This window comes from Drosophila sechellia, chromosome 2R (assembly GCF_004382195.2).
Source record: "Drosophila sechellia strain sech25 chromosome 2R, ASM438219v1, whole genome shotgun sequence".
Lineage (NCBI taxonomy): Eukaryota > Metazoa > Arthropoda > Insecta > Diptera > Drosophilidae > Drosophila > Drosophila sechellia.
In genome coordinates this window covers 11,384,822-11,405,102 of record NC_045950.1, presented here as the reverse complement: position 1 = coordinate 11,405,102, position 20,281 = coordinate 11,384,822, and the positions used below count along the sequence as shown (strand labels likewise).

The window sequence follows — 20,281 nt, the reverse complement described above, 5'->3', positions numbered from 1 at the left end:
ACCAATCCGATCCGACGGCGCTGCGAGTGTGCCGCGATGATGATGTTAACGTCTCGATGTACGATTTCAGATTCCGGATTTCAGATTTATCATAAAAGCGTGACAGGAACTAAACACTGATGTGTCCACTCCAGCAGTCGGCCAACCAGCCAACGGGCCAACCCCGGACTAGGGGAAAAAAACCATATCGCAGGATATAATCCGCGGTCGCTGAGTGGGCAGAGAAGTCCTTGCCCGCGCGTGTGTGTGTGTGTGAGGACAAAAAGCACGGCACACACTGCATACACACACACACATAGGAGCAGGAAGAGCAGAGAGCATTGAGCAGCGAGCAAGGAGCAGCGAGCGAAGGATAACCGCACACCACCCACCCACCAACGGAGACTTTTAGTGGCAACTCTGGTGGCGCATTTGCTTGTTGGCTTGCTTTGATTCGTTCCTTCTTGATGCTGCGGCAGGAGCTTGTCCTCGCTGTTAGTGTTAGTGTGTTGGTGTGCGGCCCTGCGAGTGTGGGTAAGCCAAGCCGCAATCGCAATCTCCAATAAACACCCGGCTCTGCGCTCTCTGCGCACACACACAAGCACACACACCAGGCACTCGAAAGAGCAGAGAACGCCCGGTCGCCATCATGACTCAAAAAAGCTGAGCGACGACGGGGAGCGGAAACGGAAGTGGGCGGGAGAGCGGAAGTGGAGCAGAGCAATGGTGGCGCCCCACCAATACAACCATGAAACGAATGACGCAGCTGCGCGGCTGGCGCTCGTATAATCGTCTTGGGTTTTGACATTTTGTTTTTTGTTTTATAATACCCTTTGTGATGTCGGCGCTTTCGAGCTTGCCTCGTCCTGCCCCTCGATCCACCCGCTAACAGTTTCGCCCCTTCTTGACCCTCTGCCAACGACGTCACTCTTGGCCTCGTATTCTAACCGCCCCCTAAAAGCCCCAACTTCCACCCAGAAATTGCCGCCACCCAGTAAACTGTAATTGAATTGAAGAAGAAAATGTTTCTGCTGGCGCCTGTGGGTGTACTTGGATCTAAATCAAGAATATTTAAGTGCACATATAACCAAAGGAGTTTTAAAAATTGAGTTCTAATATTATAATTTGTTTGTTATATAATATTTTTCTAATTTGATGCGAGATTTTATTTAACTTTAATATCACAATCATTTTTAATAAAACTTCCTGATTTCATTCAATCATTATATATGTATATTAGATTCGCATTATTATTTGTACGAGAAATTGAAGTAAGAAGAAAGGCTTGTATTATATTAAGTTTGAACAAATTTTAAAAAGCCTCTTGGAACCAGTCTTTCAAGTTTGTGAACTGTTCGTGAAACTTTGCTGAAGATAAAATATATAAGCCCAGATATGGGTTTTTAAATTTTCGAAAGTATAACCCTAAAATATTTTAAATGTCAAACTTAATGCAATGTATAATGATGTTCTATCTAATGCTCTTCGTAGTCTTATTTATGCATACACAATTTTATTTACTCTCTATACATTATAATTTTATGGATTTAAGCAAGGCTCTGTTATTTCTGGGCTTGTGAATGAAAAGAGAGAGAGAGCTAGAGGTGGTCCCGGGTCCACTAATCCAATAATCGATAAATGCTGCTCGCAGAACCAAAATGGGCGGCATGGGGCTCCGTTGTGCTCCCCGATTTTGTTGTGGGGCTTTTGCCATGCTTAATGCGCCGACATTAACTTTGTAACAAATGAGATGTCGGAATACAACAGTCAGGATCCTGGCAAGCCACAGCCCCTCCCGGCAGCTCCCTGCCTCGCTCCTTTGTGCAATCTCGCTCTCTTCGCGGGGGAGAAAGCCAGAGAGCAGCTGCGGCTGGCAGAAGTTTATGCTCGGGACAAAAGTGAACAAATGCAAAAGTCAAAGCGCTTTGCCAGCATGGCCACGCCCACCACGTCGGGGGAGGAGCGAACGAGAGCGAGATAGAAAGACAGAGAGAGAGGGAGAGCGGCGTTATCCTGTAACAGCCGTGCAAGCGGGAAGCCTGTCGGTGCGAGCGAGAGCAACGGCATCGTGCGAGCAGGACGAGCAGAGACGACAGGGTTGGTTCTTGACATTTGAACGGCGACATTTCGCATCGCCAGGATACATACACGAATACTTGTACACCCACCCACACCGACATATCTCTGCGAGTGCCACCCACTGGAGAGGGCGGTGGATGGCAAACCCTATCAAGTGCAGTGCACTTTATTTAATCAATCAAAATTCATGGACTGCCTCTTTTATTCAACATTCAGACACTTTGTATCTTTGATTTACGTTCCGGTAAAGCGGGATTACAAGGAATTGTATTTGGTAGTCTTTAAAGCGCAAACGTTTATCTAACATTCTTCGTTAGTTTCATAAAATTAAATAAAGTATAAACGAAAGTAAACCTGTGCCGCCTATCGACCAAAATGTAATCTCAAGTGTTTTAATTTTGTTCTATCAAACCAAACATACATACATATAAACAGACTGAGATTACAAATTCACAAATAATTTATTTCTAGCTTATCTATAAATTGTTCTAAGCTAAATATATTGAAATGTATTCAAAATTTATCACAAACTTAAATCGTTGAATCGAGGCCAGTAATAAAGTTACATTTTTAGCGACAATAAACTTTATAAACATGTTTTTAATTTGCCCTTGTTACAAGTTGGATTATACCACTTATTTGAAGGCCAATATACTTGCTTAATCGCAGCATTCTCTGTCCGTGTCCAAAATTTTGTTTTATTTTTCTACTAATCATTGACCTCATGCGCAATCAAAATTTGGGATTTTCCACAGGGTAGTCGTAGTTGATTGGGAATGTGTGGTTGAGAAGACGTACCTACAATTTAGATTCCGGAATATGAGAAAGGTGAGATCCGGAAAAGTTATTGCTTAAATATATCAACGAAGTCCTTCCTTTCGAAAGCAAGATACCCCACAATCGATATTTACTAGGACATAATATAAACTGAATTTAAATCAATGAAAGTCCATAACAGGTAACTCAATGTCGAAACGTAATGCCCACTAGCTTGGGTATAAAAGAAGACACTCTTTGGCATTGACTACAGTTCGAAAAAAAATATCAAAATGAAATTAATGGTGATTAAGCTAATGGCCAGTGAAGTTAACATAATCCTCAATTTATTTACCCTTTAGGTTGTCCTGTTCGCCCTGATGGGCATTTCCTTGGCCAGACCGGGATACGACGGAGCAGCAACTGCCCAGTGGGGTTCAGGATCCGTACCTCAGAGCGGACAAGGTGGATACGGCAGCTCGCCAAGCGGATACGGCGGATTGGCTTCCCCGAGCGGGAAAGGTGGATACGGTGGCGGACAGGGAGGATACGGTGGCGGGCAAGGAGGATACGGTGGCGTGCTACGGAGATCAGCTCCCCAATATGCCGCATTTGAACATGGAGGATTCTTCGGCAGAATTGGTCACGAAAACTGTAACCACGAGCATTACGGACATCATAGACGCTACTAAAACGGCAACTTTAAGTATGACAAAGTAAATTTAAAATAAAATAATTAATAAATCTTACGAACTGAAAAATTGACTTTATTTTTAAGGTACAGTTATTGCTCACATTCAATTAGCAATTAAATTACTGTCTTTTGTATTCTATCGCATGGCAATGTATATTTACACTATGCTCAAACACATAAACATCAATCTGTCAAAAATACAAACACCATTTACTTTTTATTGAACTTCCGCAATAATTATCAATCTTAAATTTCCCGAACAAATCTTAGTGCCAGATGATTAAAGAAACTTTAAATAGTTTATTTATACACAGCTATTTTGGCCGATTCGCTTCATAAAGTTCTGTAAGTTATTAAAAAAAAAATTTTATAAATTCAAAATTTGTCTTTTTTTGAGCAACAGCAATTCTTAAATTATACTACTTACTTTTTTTCCAAATCTATCTGTGTCTATATTTTTATATTGAGTATATTTCCTCTGTCTGAGATTAACATTTTGCTTGTTACGTATTAACAAAACAGACTTGTTTGACAGATTTTTTGTATATGTGTTTAACTAATAATCTGTATGACCAAAATATGGAATTGGAACTGATCACTAAAGTTTTAAAGTTGAAAAACACTGCTTTCGGTCATTTTTTTAACGCTAATACTTAGAAAAAGGACTGTATGGCAGTACATTTTGTAAAAGATTTTACGTAATGCATTTTTCTTAGAAATTTGACCTGGGTACTCTGGATAAGAACCCAAATAGACATAAGACCGAATTATACATATTAAAGTAAATAATAAAATTAAAATTTCTATATGATTATTCTCATAGTCTGGTTTTAAACCGTTAATCTGCTTTTTAAATTTAATTTCCAGACATTATATTATTATATTAGTTTTTTAATAAGGCCTTTTACATAAAAAGTTCGCACACGTGCCCAAAATGGAAATCAAATAGACAACATAATGAAAAAAAAAAAAACAATACTTTCTGCCTAATTGGTGGTTCCGCTGTCTGTGATTAACAATTCGTGTGTTTTGAATTCATCTAAACAATGACCTCCTGTTTCTGTTATCAACATTTTGAATTTTTTACAGAGTAATCGTATTTTGATGAGAGTATAAATTTATAGCTTTAGATTGGCATATTTGCTTGTTAATTTTGAAAAAAAAAGTCTTAAAAAGTGTATAGCCCCTGCTATATAAATTAAATACAACTAATCGAAACAATTGTTGCATTGTATGTTTACATTTGTTACCATACGTTTGTCAACTCATAAGTGTAGTACGCTTAATAGGTATCTGAAAGTCGAGGCATAGTTAAGTCCACGCTTACAGATCGGGTATATAAAGAGGCCACTTTCAGAGCGAATTTCATTTTAATAATTTAAAGCAAAATGAAACTACTGGTAAGCTAGATTGGTTATGTGAAAGAAAGTAGCAGGATCTTACATTCGTCTATCCTACAGATTGTTGTACTTGCCCTGGTGGCCACTGTTTTGGCTAGACCTCAATTTAACGGAGCTGGTGGATTTGGCGGACCTGGTGGTCAAGGAGGATTTGGTGGTCAACCAGGCGGCTTTGGTGGACAGGGAGGATACAATGGAAGTCCTGGATTTGGTGGACAAGGTGGTTACGGTGGCGGACCAGGAGGATTCGGAGTAGGTCCTGGATATGGACAAGTTGGTTTTGGAGGACGGGGAGGATATGGCGGTCAAGGTGGTTTCGGTGGACCGGGCGGACAAGGCGGCTTTGGCGAGCACCACAGACACCATGGAGGACATCGTGAGCGCTATTAATACCCCAATATCTTAACCGTCTTAAAATCGTGAACAAAAAATAAAATATGGTTTTTTTGCAACTTATACATGCTGTTTTCGTGAACCAAATAATAAGGAGATCCTGGAGTAACTCGCATCCGAAGGAAAAAGCAAACACGCGCCTTGAGGAGACGCAAAACCCTGGAAATATAGTACTACATTCTTGGATACCGCACACAAAAAGTATCGACTCGGCTATTGATCCTGACTAATAATATACATATGTATATACTTTATAAGGCCGGAAACGTTTAATTCTACATGCAATAGAGAATATTAACAAAATCATATTGACGATAAGCGGCTCGTCACTACGTAGACCGCCTTTCAAAGTGATTTTTATTCAGACAACGAAACACCAAATAATATTAACGATGACAATAAATGTGGCTGCCGCTAGATGGCGCTCAACTCGTCATCTGCTCACCCTCTTCATCTGTAAAACGGGTATCTGATAATCATAGGACTCTACTTATTATTATATAATAATAACTATAATAACTGTTATAATAATAACTTTCAGAAAATTACTTTTAAACCGAAGAATGGTTTCTTAACATAAAATTTATAATTATAATTAAGCAACGAATGTCGTAGGATCCCGGATGCGTTTAATATGAATATGTTGCGTAAGTTGATTTTAAGTAAAAGGCATAAGATAAGACATGCATAAACAAAGGATAAATTATTTTATTTATTTAAGGTTGTACCAAGCAGTTTTTAAAACTACATCGAACATTATCTTCGCCAATTCGGGGATGATTGCGAAACAAAGGTAAATTATTGAACGCCGTGTTGAACAAATCATACTCAGGTATACTACCCAGGCTCATTTACCCTGCAAATTATGGCACTGAATGTGGCATGTTTACCTTTCAAATTGAGCGCACAATACAAACCAAATGCGTTTGACACTGAAGTCAGAACGCCTTGCTCGCAAATCCAGGGACCTTCTTAGTCTCGAAGGATATTAGATTGAGAAAATTCGCTGTTGGAGTGGGGAAAGTAATGAGGGATCATAGACACACATTGAGGAAGGCACAGTTACTATTTCATTATATTTTGAAGACTCAGTTTTAATCTAAATAGCAATCTATAGGTTTGTTCAATTGTTTGTTCGGTGTTTTCTTTTATTTCGTTTGTTGTTGTATATGGGCTTTAATTTGAATATTTATTTACAATTTATTTAAGACTCGTTACACCCTTGCTCAAGTCAAATATAGTAACAGTTGCAATAAACAAGCTTTCAACTTATTGCTTACGTGTCTCATCAATATAATTTACAAGAAAAACTTACTTAAGGCTAATCTCCGTTGATGTTTTGCTTTATGTATCTGTGCTTCACGCATAATGTACTTTACGGATATTTACCGGCTGCTTATGTTGATGCTTCTTTTATTTTGTAGGTATGTGTATTTTTACTAGTGAGAATATTGGTTGGTTAATTGAGAGTATATATAATTACTATATATATCTGACTTCTATATACCATTTTTAACATTTGTAATTTATGTACGTTCGTTTTTACGAATTGGGCTTTTACTATGCGCTTGCGGTTGGTTTTCTTTGTATAAATAAAATAGAATATTTCTTGCTTTTGCTTCGCTTCGAATAATACATGCCATATACATACATATAATAAAATGCTCGATTACGATTCTCATAACTTATGGTTCGACGTTAACCAAATGAGGCCCTCGGACAGGCCATCGCCGGATGTGGCACATGATGGTTGTACATACCAATTGCGATCTCTTATTCTAGTTAAACCTAGTTTTTCCTGGATTTCATGGGGTTTCATTGCTGCAAGAGAGAAGAATAAGCGGATGGAAACAATTGCCTAAGCACTATACTAACCATCAGGCAGATCCTGCTTGTTAGCAAATATCAGTATGATGGCGTCGCGCATCTCCCTATCGTTAATTATCCTATGCAGCTCCGTGCGCGCCTCGTCTATCCGATCCCGATCCGCACAATCCACGACGAAGATCAGACCCTGTGTACCCGTGTAATAGTGTCGCCATAGCGGTCGAATCTTATCCTGCCCACCGACGTCCCACACATTGAACTTGACATTCTTATAGGTGACGGTTTCCACATTAAAGCCCACAGTTGGTATCGTTGTAACAGATTGGCCGAGTTTCAGTTTGTACAGAATCGCTGTGGGTGGACAAAAACAATATTACTTTAGACACGCAAGGGATGGATAAACAAAATAGCTCGAATTCGATTAGTAATGGGTCTGTCTCAATTGTCTACGTGTTGAAAGGACAGAGGTCTATATATATTATACATTTTGTTGAAGTTCAATAAGAATAAAAACAAAACATTGAGTGCCTCGCCTCAAATAGTATTTTTTAAATGGTATTGGTTTTCGCTTTGGAAATGGGTACTGGGTAATGGGTAATAATCAGGTCCACAATCGAATTCGAGAATCCTTTATCCTTTATGTGCTTACTTGTTTTTCCAGCCGCGTCCAGTCCGAGCATCAGAATTCGCATTTCCTTGTTGCCGAAAATTTTTGATAGTAACTTTCCCATGGTGCTGATGTGTCATCCATTAAATCTTAGCCAATCTGAAAAACAGTTCGAGTAGAGTTGACGAAGTCTTTCAAATAAGCATATCGATAAGAATAGCTGGGCGAGATTCAGGGCAGGGTCAGTGAATTTCCAGATAATAGGGCCATTGTAATACAGTTTGCAGTTAACATATCAATTTATGATATAAGAACGCCGTCGCGCGAAGGCGCGTAAGTGATATATGAACATACAAATGTAGCTACATATGTACACATACGGGGCACAGGCAATTTGGTGGCCATATAGAGCTCGTACGACGGCGGAAGCTAAGACCATTATTTTGCATAATAATTTCACTTACATTGTCATCAGCTCGTTGCTAAAAAGCGAGAAAAAAGTGGAGAAGCAGAATTTATCAGTGAAGAGCTTGCAGCACACAGTCGCATACACAAACACACGCACACATGCTTACACATAGGAAGTACAATTGGACAGATAAACACACTATAGTGTCTCGCAAATTGAGGCAGAGTTATCTCAATTGCGGGCTTATCGCTGGCTCCACTGAATGGGCGGGTGGATCCGACCGCTCCACACCCGACCCCTGAACAGACACCGCACCCCCCGACGACCCATTAAAGCCGGCTTGGGAGCAACGATATCGGATGGTTTTCGGATTCTACGGAATTTCGCTCGCTCTCTCGCTGCTGCTTGCCTACGTCACAAACACGCCCGTAACACACATACACATGTATACACACCCAAGTCTCCGACGACCGCCGTTACGCACCGCTTTCCAGCCCAATTCGTTCCACGCCAGCCTGAAATCCGTTAACATGTAGTGCCAAAGTGCGCGGGCCGGGGCATAAAATGCATTTGCTAGCACACGGCGGCCAAAAAACTATAACTAACAACAACAATTTTGCACTAATCTTCTTGTATTTATATACACATACACGAAGCAATGTGCCCGTTAGCGCAGAGTGGAACAAGATCTTCGGGAATTCCAGAAAATACGCTAAAAAATGTAAAGAATGCGGAGGATAAATACCGAAAATACTGAATTTATCAGCTGCAAAACGGTGACTGGCGGGGATATCGTGATTTTGTTGGCCAATAAGTAATTATTTTTGCAATTCAAAATTAAAAAAGATTTTTGTTTTTACATGTTTTATTATTTATTTGAGTTTAACAAATATTGTAGCTGAAATAATTGTTTTCATACGTTCATTAATTAGTTCATTTTTAGAAGTGAAGTAAGACGATCTTAAAAAATTTATGATATTGGTATATACAAAAAATGTATTTAAAAAGAAAATCTATCTACGAAATTAGTATGTATAAGTACCATCACGTGCATTTTAAAAATAGGAAAGTTATTACTTTATAATTATCATTTGTAATGAGGATGTTATTATTTTAACACATAAACAGTCTTAGTACTATGTACACATATTTCAGAATTTTAAACATTTTTGTTTTGTGTACTTAGAATTCGGTATTTTAATGGAGCCCTGATAAAATTATAAAGCCCTAGGTCGGCCACACTGAAACCGATGATTGAAATCAAGTCGATTGATTTCAGTTTCCTTCTTTTGTATTGTTTTATTTTTGAGCAATACTTACGATACTGACATCGCCCAGAGGTATAATGGAACTTAGTTAGTCGTCGGCCAGAACAGACTCGGAAAACATGGCTGGCATTTGCCCCCGGGAGGCGGTTCGGGTGAAAGTGAAGGCAAGTGAAAGGTGGCCAGAAAGCGAGACAACAAAGGGACTGTTGTGGAAAGTTTGTGTTCCTCAATCTAATTTTCTTGAAATCGCCCACAGAAATGCGAACCCACTGCTCGGCCGGAGTGGCGGAAGTTTTCAGTGGACCCGCAGATCACAACGCTGGAGGTTCTGTACTCCCTGCTGGCCAAGGCCTTCGATGTCAAGTCGGACTTCTCCATTAAGTACAAGGCCTTTGATCCGGCGGGCAACGAGATCTACCTGGCCGTACGCTCGGACTGGGATCTGGATGCCGCTTTTCTGAGGATTCACAACATTTCCATTCAGACGGCCTCAGAACCTTGCCTCACCCTGCAGATCGATGTGAAGCCGTTTACGGTGGTCAGGGAGTGTGAGACCGAGGCCTCCCCGGGTAGATCCATATCGGGAGCGCCTGCTCCCGCAACTCCTACACCTTTTGTACCCGCCCGCGAGCTTATGTCACCACTGCAGTCCTTAGGAGTCTCCCAGAAATATGTCCAGCACATGCAGACTAAACTGGGAAGCTCCATTCTGAATCAGATGGAGAAAACCTTCTCCATAGTGCAGAAAGCGTTTAACTTATCCGAGGAGCATATGGCCAACCTACCGCCGAGGCCGCCCATGTGCGACAGCGAGTTTCGGCTCTTTTTGGACGCACTGGGTCAGATTCAACGCAAGGACGAGTTGCATAGGGTCATCTTCCTAGGAGGCATTGACCCCAGTCTGCGGCGCGTTGTGTGGAAACATCTGCTAAACGTTTATCCCGGTGGCGCTAACGGCCTGGCACTTGATGGACACCAGCGTATGGAGTTCATGCGACGAAAGTCTGAGCAGTACTGTCGTCTGAGAGACACATGGAAAGCGGCCGTGAAGCGAGGGAGTGTGGCTGGCGAATTGGCTTACGTAACCAGCATGGTGAAGAAGGATGTTCTGCGCACGGACCGCCTGCATCCATTTTATGCAGGCAGCGACGACAATCAGAACATCGCTGCGCTTTTCAATATCCTCACCACATATGCACTAAACCATCCATCGGTCTCGTATTGTCAAGGCATGTCGGACATTGCTTCCCCGCTACTGGTTACTATGAACGACGAGGCACAGGCCTACATCTGCTTTTGTGCTATAATGTCACGTATGCGTGGAAACTTCATGCTGGATGGAATTGCAATGACTCAGAAATTTGCTCACCTAACGGAGGCGCTAAGTTTTTACGATCCGGAGTTCTGGGAGTACCTCAAGTCGCAGCAGGCGGACGACCTACTTTTCTGTTACCGTTGGCTGCTGCTGGAGCTAAAGCGGGAGTTTCCCTTTGAGGATGCCCTTCGCATGCTGGAGGTGCAGTGGAGTTCACTTCGTTATCGATGTGATGGGGAGAAAGAGATGCCGCTCTTTGAAAAGGTTAGTGCGAAACCCTAAGCTCTTGCTTAATTTCTAATGATCATGTTTTCTTACAGGAATTCGTACCCATTACTGATACCTCCGTACCCAATAGCGTCAGCACATTTTCCAGCTCTTACAGCGCTACGCCGAACAGTCCTTCCTATCTGCTGACCAAACCGCGTGAAAGTCCCTACACCAAAGTATGCGCTTTGCGCCGTCAGAGCTCTTCAGCCTCCTTGAGCTCACTAAGTTCTTCGGTGGGAAACAGTCACGCATTGGACAATACAAAACGGCTGAATCACAGCCTGGACGACAATATGTCGCGTCATGCGACAGCCGCTGCTCGCCGCCACAGACGGACTTCGGCCAAGGTCCATCAAAGTCTGGACGATTCGAAAATGCTGGCGCTGATCGAGGGCGCTTTGGATAATAAGAATGTCAAGTTGGAGCAAAACTTGTCCGCCGGCGAGGAGACCGAAGATGATGATGTATTTGATAGGAAGGAGTCGCCAAGCTTTTTGGAGACAAATCCGTTTAAGGATGATGCTCAGAGAGCACCAGAAAGAGAAACCACGCCTCCTGTTTCACCAGGACGAGCCTTTCTGTGTAGTTCGTCTTCCTCGAATCTGGACGAGGACCCCAGTGACAGGAAGGCTAAGCTGCAGCACAAAAATATTATGACCGTGAGCAATATCATCGCCAAACAGCTAGCTACTAATGCTAGTCAAGTGAGTGAAAGTATGAAGCGAGTAAGCACCTCCAGTGGAGGCCATTTTAAGGATCTCAAGGAAAAGCTGGCGGCCAGCAGTCGTATTGGTATCTCTTTTGATGGGGAAGGAGAAGATGATGGAGATCGGAAGATGCCGCCAAAGCTTGTAAAAAACTTCAATGAATTCCTAAATTTTGCAACTATTAATAAGAACCGTATATCCGATCGTTTTGCCACTCAGCCGCAACAAACATCCGGTCCAACTCCGGTTACTAAGCCCGTGGTTCAGCTAACCAAGAGTGGGATGGGCAGCTCCCTGGACGAATCTGATTCTTCCTCACTTCCGGAAACCAGTTGGAGCGCTTCCACGGCTGCGACGGCAATTCAGCAGGCACAGGAACTGAGCAGCTACAATCTACAGCTAGATTTGGAAAGCAATCACCCATGCGACCCCGACGATTCAAACACACCGGATCAAGATCCCGACCAAGAGTACTACCCCATGACGACGGCCATAACTCGTGAGCTGCGCCTAGAGGCCGAGAATCTAGATCGACAAGTTTTTGGACTGCCTTTTACGGAGAGCGAGAAACGGGATGACATCGAGTACGAGAAGCTGGACAAGGACGCCCTGGACTTAGTGGAGGATCTCAAGGAGAACGAAATCATAACCTGTCCCGATGTCAGTGAGCTACATATGCGTCGTCGACAGCGACTGGCGGCTAAGAGTAATAGCGTTCAGCAAAACGAGTCGCATGCCTTTAATCCATTCATCGACGAAAGCCAACTTATGGACGGACACAGTCCATTGGGAATGCGCAACAGCAACAGTTTGCCCGAAGTCATCCTGCCTATTTCCACTGAGCCCAGTCTAGTGGAGGTTTCGCCCTTGGTGGAGATCGCCACGAATGCAGATGACGAGAGCGCCTATACGAGATCCCCCCAGCGTTCAACCCATCTTAATGGAGTCAGTGGAGTAAACACCACTGCGGCCGCATTGCCTCCACCTACAGAATTCGGTGGAGGTAATGCATTCCTCATGTTTCTCTGTCTCACACTTTTGCTACAGCACCGAAACACAATCATGAAGGCAGGCATGGACTACAACGAGATTGCCATGCACTTTGATAAAATGGTGAGGAAACACGACGTCACTCGGGTCCTCAATCAGGCCAGGCGTATGTTCGTGGACTACCTCAAGGCACAAAGCAGCCCACAGCGCCAGAGATCGCCCAGCGGGCCTGTCTCCACTGGTTCCACGGGTGCGAGCCTGCCTGCATCAATGCCTGCTTAAGGGACTTGTAATCCTACCCCGCTTCCATGAAACCTTAGTGTTATCACAGCTTGGCAAGTATGAGTTACTGAAATTTCACAAATATTCGTTGAGTGTGTTTTGCAGAACTTCTTCTCCATTTTAAGCGAACAAGAAACCCATTACATTAAACAAATTTATCATCTTGGCATTAAAAAAACATTTACTCCAAGGTAACCCTTTACCCTCGAAGCACGAATTTTTCCTTTAAGTTTTGACATTTAATGAAAGTGCAGCTCTTGATGTAACCATAAACTCATAGTCGATGGCTCAGATTTGTCTTGCTAAAGGTGGACGGCAAAATGTATTACCAAAGTCTTCTTTTTTGATTTTATACTTTCTTATTTTGAATTAAGGTTTTATTTATATTTAATTACATATTTATTGCACCTTTGCCAAACGATCAAATGCGAGCTGTTTGGCTGAAAATTGCTTTATTTCTCTAGTCTGCTAATGCATTCCATGCTGTTGTAAAAACTATATTTTAGATTTAAAATCGCGCCTAAATACTAATTTATGCAAATAAATTGACGGATCTATAACCCAAATAACCATAATCTTATTATCTCAAACGTTCTGTATCTTAAAAATCTCTCAACGTACTCTGAAAACAAAATAAAGTAAAATTCGAAGTAAAGTTAACGAATATGCTATGTAAATTTACGAAAAAAAAACTTTTAAACAATCGATTAATAAACGAATTATAAACAAATAAAGTGTACAATTTATTGGAATCAAATTATGTTTCAAATACAAAAATATCGAAATGACCTTAAACGAAACAATAATACGAACATAAATCAGACGCCAAAGAATTCAAAAGTTATATTTTTTCTTGAGTCGCTCGCGAATGAGGAGACCCTTGATCAGTTTCTTCCAGTTTCCATACACGCGGGTTTCGTACTTCTCCTGCTCCTTGAGAACTTGCACCTGTTGATCCTCTTCCCAGGCAGCAGTGACCACTTCGCGGAATTCCTCGCAAACAATGAAGCCATCGTACATGGGATGACAAGCCCCCTGATGGAAATCGAAGCCTACCACTGCATTGGCACAATCAATATTCAGCTTCTTACAGATGCGGATCAAGCCGGGCACTATAATTGAATGTCGAGGTTATTTAAATGAATTGGTGAGAAGAAATTCTTCTTACATCTCAAGTGCACCGTCTTCTTTGGCAGCATGCAGTCCTTAAAGAGTTCAACATTGCCGTAGGCATTTCGCGGCACAATTCCATTCTCTGCAGTTGGGGGCTCGTATTCCTGAGTCTGCCAATACCCGAATATTTCCAGTGGCTGGTCCTTGATGACAGTGCGCGTGAGCTGCAGGGTACAACACAAAAAATTGAAACACATATGCATTTAAAAAAATGAGCACAACATACCTTATCCCACTTTGGACGTGCCTTAACCACCTTGTACGGCTGTTCGCCAAGCTTCACTACGCGTGCGCTTTTTAGCCAGATTTCCCGAGAATGCAGGAGGTGCACACAATCTCTGGAGTACACCGCTTCACCTCGGATAAAGCCCAATGTAGGCGCATCTGGTGGATATAGACCCTGGAACTTAAGCAAGTGCCGCTCCAGCACGTACAGCGGATGGTCCTTGAAATCGGAAATGGACTTTGGCAAGGGTTTATCGGAGTGAATGCGACGAAGTTGATCATCCTCTGTTATATCGCGCTTGGTGCGGTGTCCGAGGTAAGGAGCAATAGTTTCATCTAGCCACACCTTTTCCACACGGGCCTTGCGCACAGTGGTGCTCCAACTGGCACAGTACCTGGCGGTCACATCCTTTAAACTCTGATCGTCCTGAAAGGCAAATACGTAGGCTAATCCAGGCGTTGCATTTTTCTGCGCAGAAAACAAAAGACAATTACTGGATGGAGGGCATGACATCTAACATGATAAATACGCACCCTTATTGTGTCCACGCAGTGCAGCTTGCCTTTGAATAGATCTACACAGATCCACTGCTCCTCCACATCTGACCACACTTCCACCCACATGTCAGAGGCGTCCGTTTTCCGATTGAGCCTGGAACCGCCCTCATCATCTGTGGACATCACTCGTCGATCTTTTCGCAGATTCTGTACTGACTTGGGCAGTACAGGAGCCTTTTTCACCGGCTTGGCGGGTTCAAACACCTCATCGGAATCTTGCGAATTTTTCAACTTCTCCAGTCTTGGGCGCTTTCTCGGTAGCGGCACATCGTCACCGCCATCTAATTGCGGAATGGCTAGACTACTGGCTTTTTGACCTCGGCTTCGTAGCTGGCGAGCTGGTAAAGCTTCGGACAGAAAGTTTGGAGAAATTCGCGCCTTACTTTTCGGCGCCATTTGATGCTTTTGAGGGGCTGAAGTGGAATCGGCTCCGTGGGGTTTCTTTTTAAGGAAACTAGGAGATATAAGTACTTTCGGGGACTTGCTCCTCGATCGAGTTTCCCTTGTGTTGCGCTGTTCCTGCAAATGCTTATCCACAGGACTAGCGTTTTCCGTATCACTATGCTTGGCATTTAGCTGCTTTACTTTGGACAGCATCAGTTTAGGTATTACTGGTGATCCAACCACCTGCGGTTTCTCCTCTGTTTTTGGTTTCACAGCGGCTCTACGTGTGCGACCTGCCACTGGGGAGAATGTGTCCACAGGAGCCATTTTCGATTTCTTGCTATCGCCTGATTCAGAAATATTTTGAGTGGTGATCCTTTTTAGCAGGGACGACTGTACTTTAGTTTTGGTTTCTGCAGGGCTTAAGACCTTTTTGTCTTTGAGTTTGGATGAACTTAACTTGGCTGTCTCTTCTTTTAAAGATTTGGAACTTGATGAGGTACTTGGATTCTCCTCAAAAGAAGTATCCGATTTATTGGAGCTAAATGAAGATTGATGTTTTGATTTTACAACCAATTTTGAGGATAGAGTCGGTTTCAATAACTTTTTGGTTAATCCCAGTTCTGAATATTCTTCTTTTAGACATTTAGAGCTGGACGACGTACTTGGTTTCTCCTCAAAGGAAGTGTCAGATTTGCTGGAGGTATGGGCTTTTTGATGTTTTGATTTTTCAACCAATTTTGAGGACAGACTTTGCTCCTTTTTATCCTTCGGAACTGTACCTGATTTCGTGGTGTCTGAGCCCTTGGTTGTTGATTTACTGACTGGTTTAGTCTCAGCTTTTTTTGCATTGTTTTTCTTTTCAGCCTCTTTGGAAATAGTTGACTTACTGCTTTCTTTTTCATGCTTTGAGTCTGCTGGCTTCCTTGCCTTCTTATCTTTTTTAGTCTTCTCATCCTCACTTTCCCCTTCGGATTCCACTGTTTGGCTTTTGTTCTTATCATCTGGCCTAAGTTTAATGGGAATCAGATCACTGGCCGCCGGACGTAGCGGCATTGGCTGGAGATTGACAATTAGCCGACAGTGCATCCCCATTCCCCGTGCAAGGGCAATGAATATGAAAATCATATCCTGCTTGCAGCGGGCTTCCTTGCGCTTCACCTGCTCCAGTAAAGCCTCTAATATGGCTTCCTTCGTAGCAGGCGACTGCGCGGAATATAAATTGGGACTTAGCAGTTTGATTGATGTTTTGAACCACGTGACAAACGACTGCAGATATTTAAGTTCGGTTCCTCGTTCAGTAGGATATGCGTTTCGGCTTGGCAAGAGTTTTAGTGTAGCCTGCATCAATGCATCTGACTCGCTCAGCAGGCGATTGTACTTTAAGCTGCGAGCTATTTGGCACATCAGGCTGACTTTGTGCAGCAAAATCTGACGGTCCTTGATGTCCCTGTTAAGGCGACGCTTTAGGGCCATCTCCAGTTCGTGTTGAGTCTTTTGCTCCTTCGTAGGACGGAGGCCTTCCAGTCCCACGCGGATCTCCAAATCCCCTGAGATGTTCGGCGTCTCGCCATCGTCCTGGTCACTGGATAGATCTGCATCTGCAAAGGTAATTTAAATCGGGGTGATGATGTGACACTGGACTGAATAATGAACTGTGATAGATAGAGTTTGTTTAAATGGAGTAATAAGAGGTGTAAAGTATCTAATACTCGAACATTTCAATCGACATTGAGGTTTAAGTATATTAAAAAAAAGTTTACAAAAATTTAGATTCCCAATATGATCCATGGATATGATCATATCCATGTTTTCCAATTTAAAGACATTTGTTAATGAATTAAAATAAATCGGGTAATAAAAATATTAATAGTAGCAAGTCCAGCAGCAATGATTATGTGGGAGGATTCAGCAGGGAAGGCAGGCAAAAAATACCCAGACAGAGAGCATGGATTCCTTTCAACATTTGCATTTATTTATTTATATCATTTAAAGTGCATTTGAAATTTCGAGTTAATTACAATCAACATTCACTAAATTGCGCTAAAATTACGAGTTTCATTTGATTTATTGCATCCATTGTTGGAGTATATCATTAATAAATTAGATTTAAAACTCTGCATGCAGATGTTTATATTAAGTGAATACAATTTCGCTAAAGTAAATTCGTTAAACATCAGTTCTAATTCGTTAGCTACTTGTTGATTTCTTTGAAACACTTGCCATTGCCATAAAGTAAGTATACAAAGAGTTGACTAGGACATTTCACTAGCACTTACAAATTATTATTTCTATTACTGGGCTGCGGTTAAAATCCTTTTGTATCTCATTTTGATTTGGTTAACTGGATTCTCTTGGACTTCAACGTGTTCTTTTGCGTGGCAAACAAAATATAAAAACTGACAATAAATAAAAGTAAATGTATTTTCTGAGTAAAATATATCATTGTTTAACATATTATTATCAAGAGTGTGTGTGTGCAGACATTTAAACCACGTTCAGAATTCGGTAGACATTGACTTTATGCTTTTGTTTTTTCATCCGTTTAACACGCAGAATGAGCTTAAGCTAGTGCAAAAACGTTTAAAAATGTTCATTTGATTTGATTTCTTTGACATTAAAAAAGATTTTAACAAGCTTTTGTGATAGATTTTCCTTTCGATCATTGTATAGACTTTAATTATTCTTTTCGCGGACAACTAAGTAGCAAATGCCGCAGGAATCTTGATTTTGGCTTGGCATCTCCCAAATTCGGGCTAAACATACAAATGTTGCATTGAAACGTTTGCCAAGTACAACGGACTCTTGACATGGTTAGGGGGTATAAATAGGTTAGTAAGCCAAGTTTCTAGATAAGCGTCTGCAGCATCTCATACGCTAGTTTCTCAGTCTAATCGACTAACAATATGTTACAGTAAATAGGTATATTGTAGATTCATGGCCATTATTTTGACGCGGCTGTTCCAAATGTACATTCTAGCATACAGTTGCGGTAAAAATAAAAGCATTTCCTTGTAACTTCTACGATTTGTATAATTGTTTGTTAAAAATGGGGAAATTGTTGGTGTCAAACTAGGACAATACATTCGAATATGATAAATCTAAGCGGAAAATGCAATACAAATTATTATACAAAAAATAACACTTTTAAACTCGTTTAAAAGTTTATAAAATCATGCTCTTATTTGGACCGCAGCTGCACAGGTAAGTTAGTAATTTCTATCTGTTCACATCGAGAAATAAACTTAGTACAAACAAAACTACACAGTCTCATACAGAGCAATTTGGAAGCTTATTTTTGTTCATCAGATACCAGAAATGCCAGCGCCACAACCAACTTGGATAAGCATGCTCGACTGCCTTCTGCCAACGCCATCTCTTCCGGGAGCCTGGCTGTCAAACTACTTGCATTTTCGCCTACCTGCCACTTCCTCAAAATCGGAGTCATCAGTATCACCAGCGTTGGCGACCACAGTGGACACGGGTCGCGTCTTGGTGTGCCGCTTTATTCGCGTCGACTTCGTCTTGCTGAGGCGTGACGGTTCATCGAGTGTCGGAGGCGCTGCTGGTGCTCCTCTTCCCGCCTTCTTACGTTGATTTCCTTCACGTTCCTCAACCTCCACACTCTGGTAGTTTTGGTTCTCGCCCAATGCAAGCAGCGCATTGACATCCATTGTGGCAGCCTGGCTCCTTGGCGGAGTGGCCGTGACATTTCGTTTGCTTAAAGCATCCCTAGTGCGCTCCAAACTGTTTGCGTTCTCCAGGAGACCGCGAAAGTCGAAGGCATTGCCTGCTTTATCCTCGAAGCTGCTCTCGTTGTTATCCTCTGATCCGGAGTCTGAAAGATTCGTAATGCCCGCATTACAATCGAATTGCGGCGCCGGTGACTTCTCTTTTTGGCCGCCGGCAAAGAAGGTTGAGTGCAGATCAAGATCGGCTGGATTAACTAGGTAGTCTTCCACACTGGATTCGCTGCTGGAATCAGCAGGATCGTGCTGATTCCGTGCACCGCTTTCATTGGGCGTTTTGGCGTTTTTTGAACCCGAAGCCCGCGGAGTGTTCTCCTGCTGTTGCGAAGGAGAAGTGGGAAAGGTCTTTGGAGGCGGTCGGTACTTATTGTACAGCTTGGAGCGAAGTGATTGACCAGTGGGCTTGCGTTTCTTCACCGAAGAGCCCTTGATGCCACTTGGTGGCTTGTGATCGCTGCTGGGAAGAGGTGGAATGAAAATTTCAAAATGTACCAGAGCAGTGCACCCCTAATCCCGTTCTCACCCTCTTTTGCCCGCTACAGCGGAGGATCGCCCACTGGAGCCCGCTGCTCCTCCCTCCGCCTGCAGCTCATCGAAATCGCTGTCATCATCGTCGGAGGACTCGCCTCCCTTGACGTCCTTGCTCGGCTTCCATTCATCCTCGCTGGCCGAGAAGCCCTCGGACACGGAATCCTCCTCCTCATCGGACATCTTCCTTTTTATCTGGGGCGTTTTACATTTATGTATAGATGCGTGCTACTTAGTTATTGATTTTTACTGCGCAGTTATTCAGGGCACGCGTTACACAAGAATATCCTCAGTTCGTTCTCTTGATTTTATATTTGATTATGGATGTTTGAGGGCAAGTTTAAACCTGCCTGAGCTCGAGTTTGGACAGTTTAAATGAATTGCGAAATTCACATTTTCGCGCTTGGTAGAAAACAGACAAAAAGCAGAGGCCGAGAACAGTAGAGATGCGCTGACCACCGACGATGGTATCGATACTATCGGGACAATTTATCACTTAAACGAAGATAGTGATACTAAAAGAAAGTTTAGTTGCCTTATACCATTTTTTATTTTTTATTTCAGTTTTGAAGGACTCTGGGAATTCTTTAATTTAATATTAAATTATTATAATTTTTTACCTATTTAATTAATATTATTTTACTTTTTAAATTTTTTTATATTTTACTGCATTACATATTTTATTAAA

The 20,281-nt window shown here is 42.2% G+C and overlaps 5 protein-coding genes across 9 annotated transcripts; 3 read left to right on the top strand and 2 right to left on the bottom strand.

The window, feature by feature from the left end:
- The first annotated feature begins 3,082 nt into the window (after positions 1 to 3,082).
- LOC6609274 (ctenidin-1) lies at positions 3,083 to 3,733 on the top strand. Its single transcript, XM_032715456.1, has 3 exons — positions 3,083 to 3,119; positions 3,177 to 3,530; positions 3,593 to 3,733. Exons 1-2 carry the CDS (start codon positions 3,108 to 3,110, stop codon positions 3,504 to 3,506), a joined length of 342 nt encoding a protein of 113 aa, XP_032571347.1. The 5' UTR covers positions 3,083 to 3,107; the 3' UTR covers positions 3,507 to 3,530; positions 3,593 to 3,733.
- Positions 3,734 to 4,881: 1,148 nt separating this feature from the next.
- On the top strand, positions 4,882 to 5,364 carry LOC6609273 (glycine-rich cell wall structural protein). The gene is made up of 2 exons (XM_002033927.2): positions 4,882 to 4,908; positions 4,969 to 5,364. The coding sequence occupies exons 1-2, from the start codon at positions 4,897 to 4,899 to the stop codon at positions 5,296 to 5,298; spliced, it is 342 nt and encodes a 113-aa protein (XP_002033963.1). The 5' UTR covers positions 4,882 to 4,896; the 3' UTR covers positions 5,299 to 5,364.
- A 999-nt stretch (positions 5,365 to 6,363) lies between these two features.
- LOC6609272 (ADP-ribosylation factor 6) lies at positions 6,364 to 8,817 on the bottom strand. 3 transcript variants are annotated; one of them, XM_032715453.1, is made up of 5 exons: positions 8,600 to 8,817; positions 8,200 to 8,217; positions 7,778 to 7,894; positions 7,177 to 7,479; positions 6,364 to 7,122 (listed from the first exon to the last, which is right to left on the bottom strand). In XM_032715453.1, exons 3-5 carry the CDS (start codon positions 7,857 to 7,859, stop codon positions 6,980 to 6,982), a joined length of 528 nt encoding a protein of 175 aa, XP_032571344.1. In that variant the 5' UTR covers positions 7,860 to 7,894; positions 8,200 to 8,217; positions 8,600 to 8,817; the 3' UTR covers positions 6,364 to 6,979. The 3 variants fall into 3 exon arrangements, with proteins under 3 accessions (XP_032571344.1, XP_032571345.1, XP_002033962.1); XM_032715454.1 differs by lacking the exon at positions 8,200 to 8,217 and having other exon boundaries at positions 8,629 to 8,817; XM_002033926.2 differs by lacking the exon at positions 8,200 to 8,217 and having other exon boundaries at positions 8,600 to 8,816.
- Positions 8,818 to 9,389: 572 nt separating this feature from the next.
- LOC6609271 lies at positions 9,390 to 13,668 on the top strand. 2 transcript variants are annotated; one of them, XM_032714253.1, is made up of 4 exons: positions 9,390 to 9,576; positions 9,669 to 10,991; positions 11,048 to 11,848; positions 11,924 to 13,668. In XM_032714253.1, the coding sequence occupies exons 1-4, from the start codon at positions 9,532 to 9,534 to the stop codon at positions 12,974 to 12,976; spliced, it is 3,222 nt and encodes a 1,073-aa protein (XP_032570144.1). In that variant the 5' UTR covers positions 9,390 to 9,531; the 3' UTR covers positions 12,977 to 13,668. The 2 variants fall into 2 exon arrangements, with proteins under 2 accessions (XP_032570144.1, XP_032570143.1); XM_032714252.1 differs by having other exon boundaries at positions 9,532 to 9,576; positions 11,048 to 13,668.
- A 30-nt stretch (positions 13,669 to 13,698) lies between these two features.
- On the bottom strand, positions 13,699 to 20,039 carry LOC6609270 (DNA repair protein complementing XP-C cells homolog). 2 transcript variants are annotated; one of them, XM_032714250.1, is made up of 6 exons: positions 19,589 to 20,039; positions 18,738 to 19,522; positions 14,909 to 16,917; positions 14,376 to 14,843; positions 14,145 to 14,313; positions 13,699 to 14,088 (listed from the first exon to the last, which is right to left on the bottom strand). In XM_032714250.1, the coding sequence occupies exons 1-6, from the start codon at positions 19,774 to 19,776 to the stop codon at positions 13,811 to 13,813; spliced, it is 3,897 nt and encodes a 1,298-aa protein (XP_032570141.1). In that variant the 5' UTR covers positions 19,777 to 20,039; the 3' UTR covers positions 13,699 to 13,810. The 2 variants fall into 2 exon arrangements, with proteins under 2 accessions (XP_032570141.1, XP_032570142.1); XM_032714251.1 differs by having other exon boundaries at positions 18,738 to 19,519; positions 19,589 to 20,038.
- Positions 20,040 to 20,281: the final 242 nt, after the last annotated feature.

What these genes read in the sequence shown, in the direction of transcription:
- LOC6609272 (XM_032715453.1), bottom strand. Translation starts at nt 7,859, where the DNA reads ATGGGAAAGTTACTATCAAAAATTTTCGGCAACAAGGAAATGCGAATT. An exon ending in GGACGCGGCTGGAAAAACAA is followed by an intron (nt 7,480 to 7,777) that starts GTAAGCACATAA and finishes GTCCACCCACAG; the next exon opens with CGATTCTGTACAAACTGAAA. An exon ending in CAAGCAGGATCTGCCTGATG is followed by an intron (nt 7,123 to 7,176) that starts GTTAGTATAGTG and finishes TCTCTCTTGCAG; the next exon opens with CAATGAAACCCCATGAAATC.
- LOC6609271 (XM_032714252.1), top strand. Translation starts at nt 9,532, where the DNA reads ATGGCTGGCATTTGCCCCCGGGAGGCGGTTCGGGTGAAAGTGAAG. An exon ending in CGGTTCGGGTGAAAGTGAAG is followed by an intron (nt 9,577 to 9,668) that starts GCAAGTGAAAGG and finishes AATCGCCCACAG; the next exon opens with AAATGCGAACCCACTGCTCG. An exon ending in AGATGCCGCTCTTTGAAAAG is followed by an intron (nt 10,992 to 11,047) that starts GTTAGTGCGAAA and finishes GTTTTCTTACAG; the next exon opens with GAATTCGTACCCATTACTGA.
- LOC6609270 (XM_032714250.1), bottom strand. Translation starts at nt 19,776, where the DNA reads ATGTCCGATGAGGAGGAGGATTCCGTGTCCGAGGGCTTCTCGGCCAGC. An exon ending in GCTGTAGCGGGCAAAAGAGG is followed by an intron (nt 19,523 to 19,588) that starts GTGAGAACGGGA and finishes ACCTCTTCCCAG; the next exon opens with CAGCGATCACAAGCCACCAA. An exon ending in GAAGACGGTGCACTTGAGAT is followed by an intron (nt 14,089 to 14,144) that starts GTAAGAAGAATT and finishes ATTCAATTATAG; the next exon opens with TGCCCGGCTTGATCCGCATC.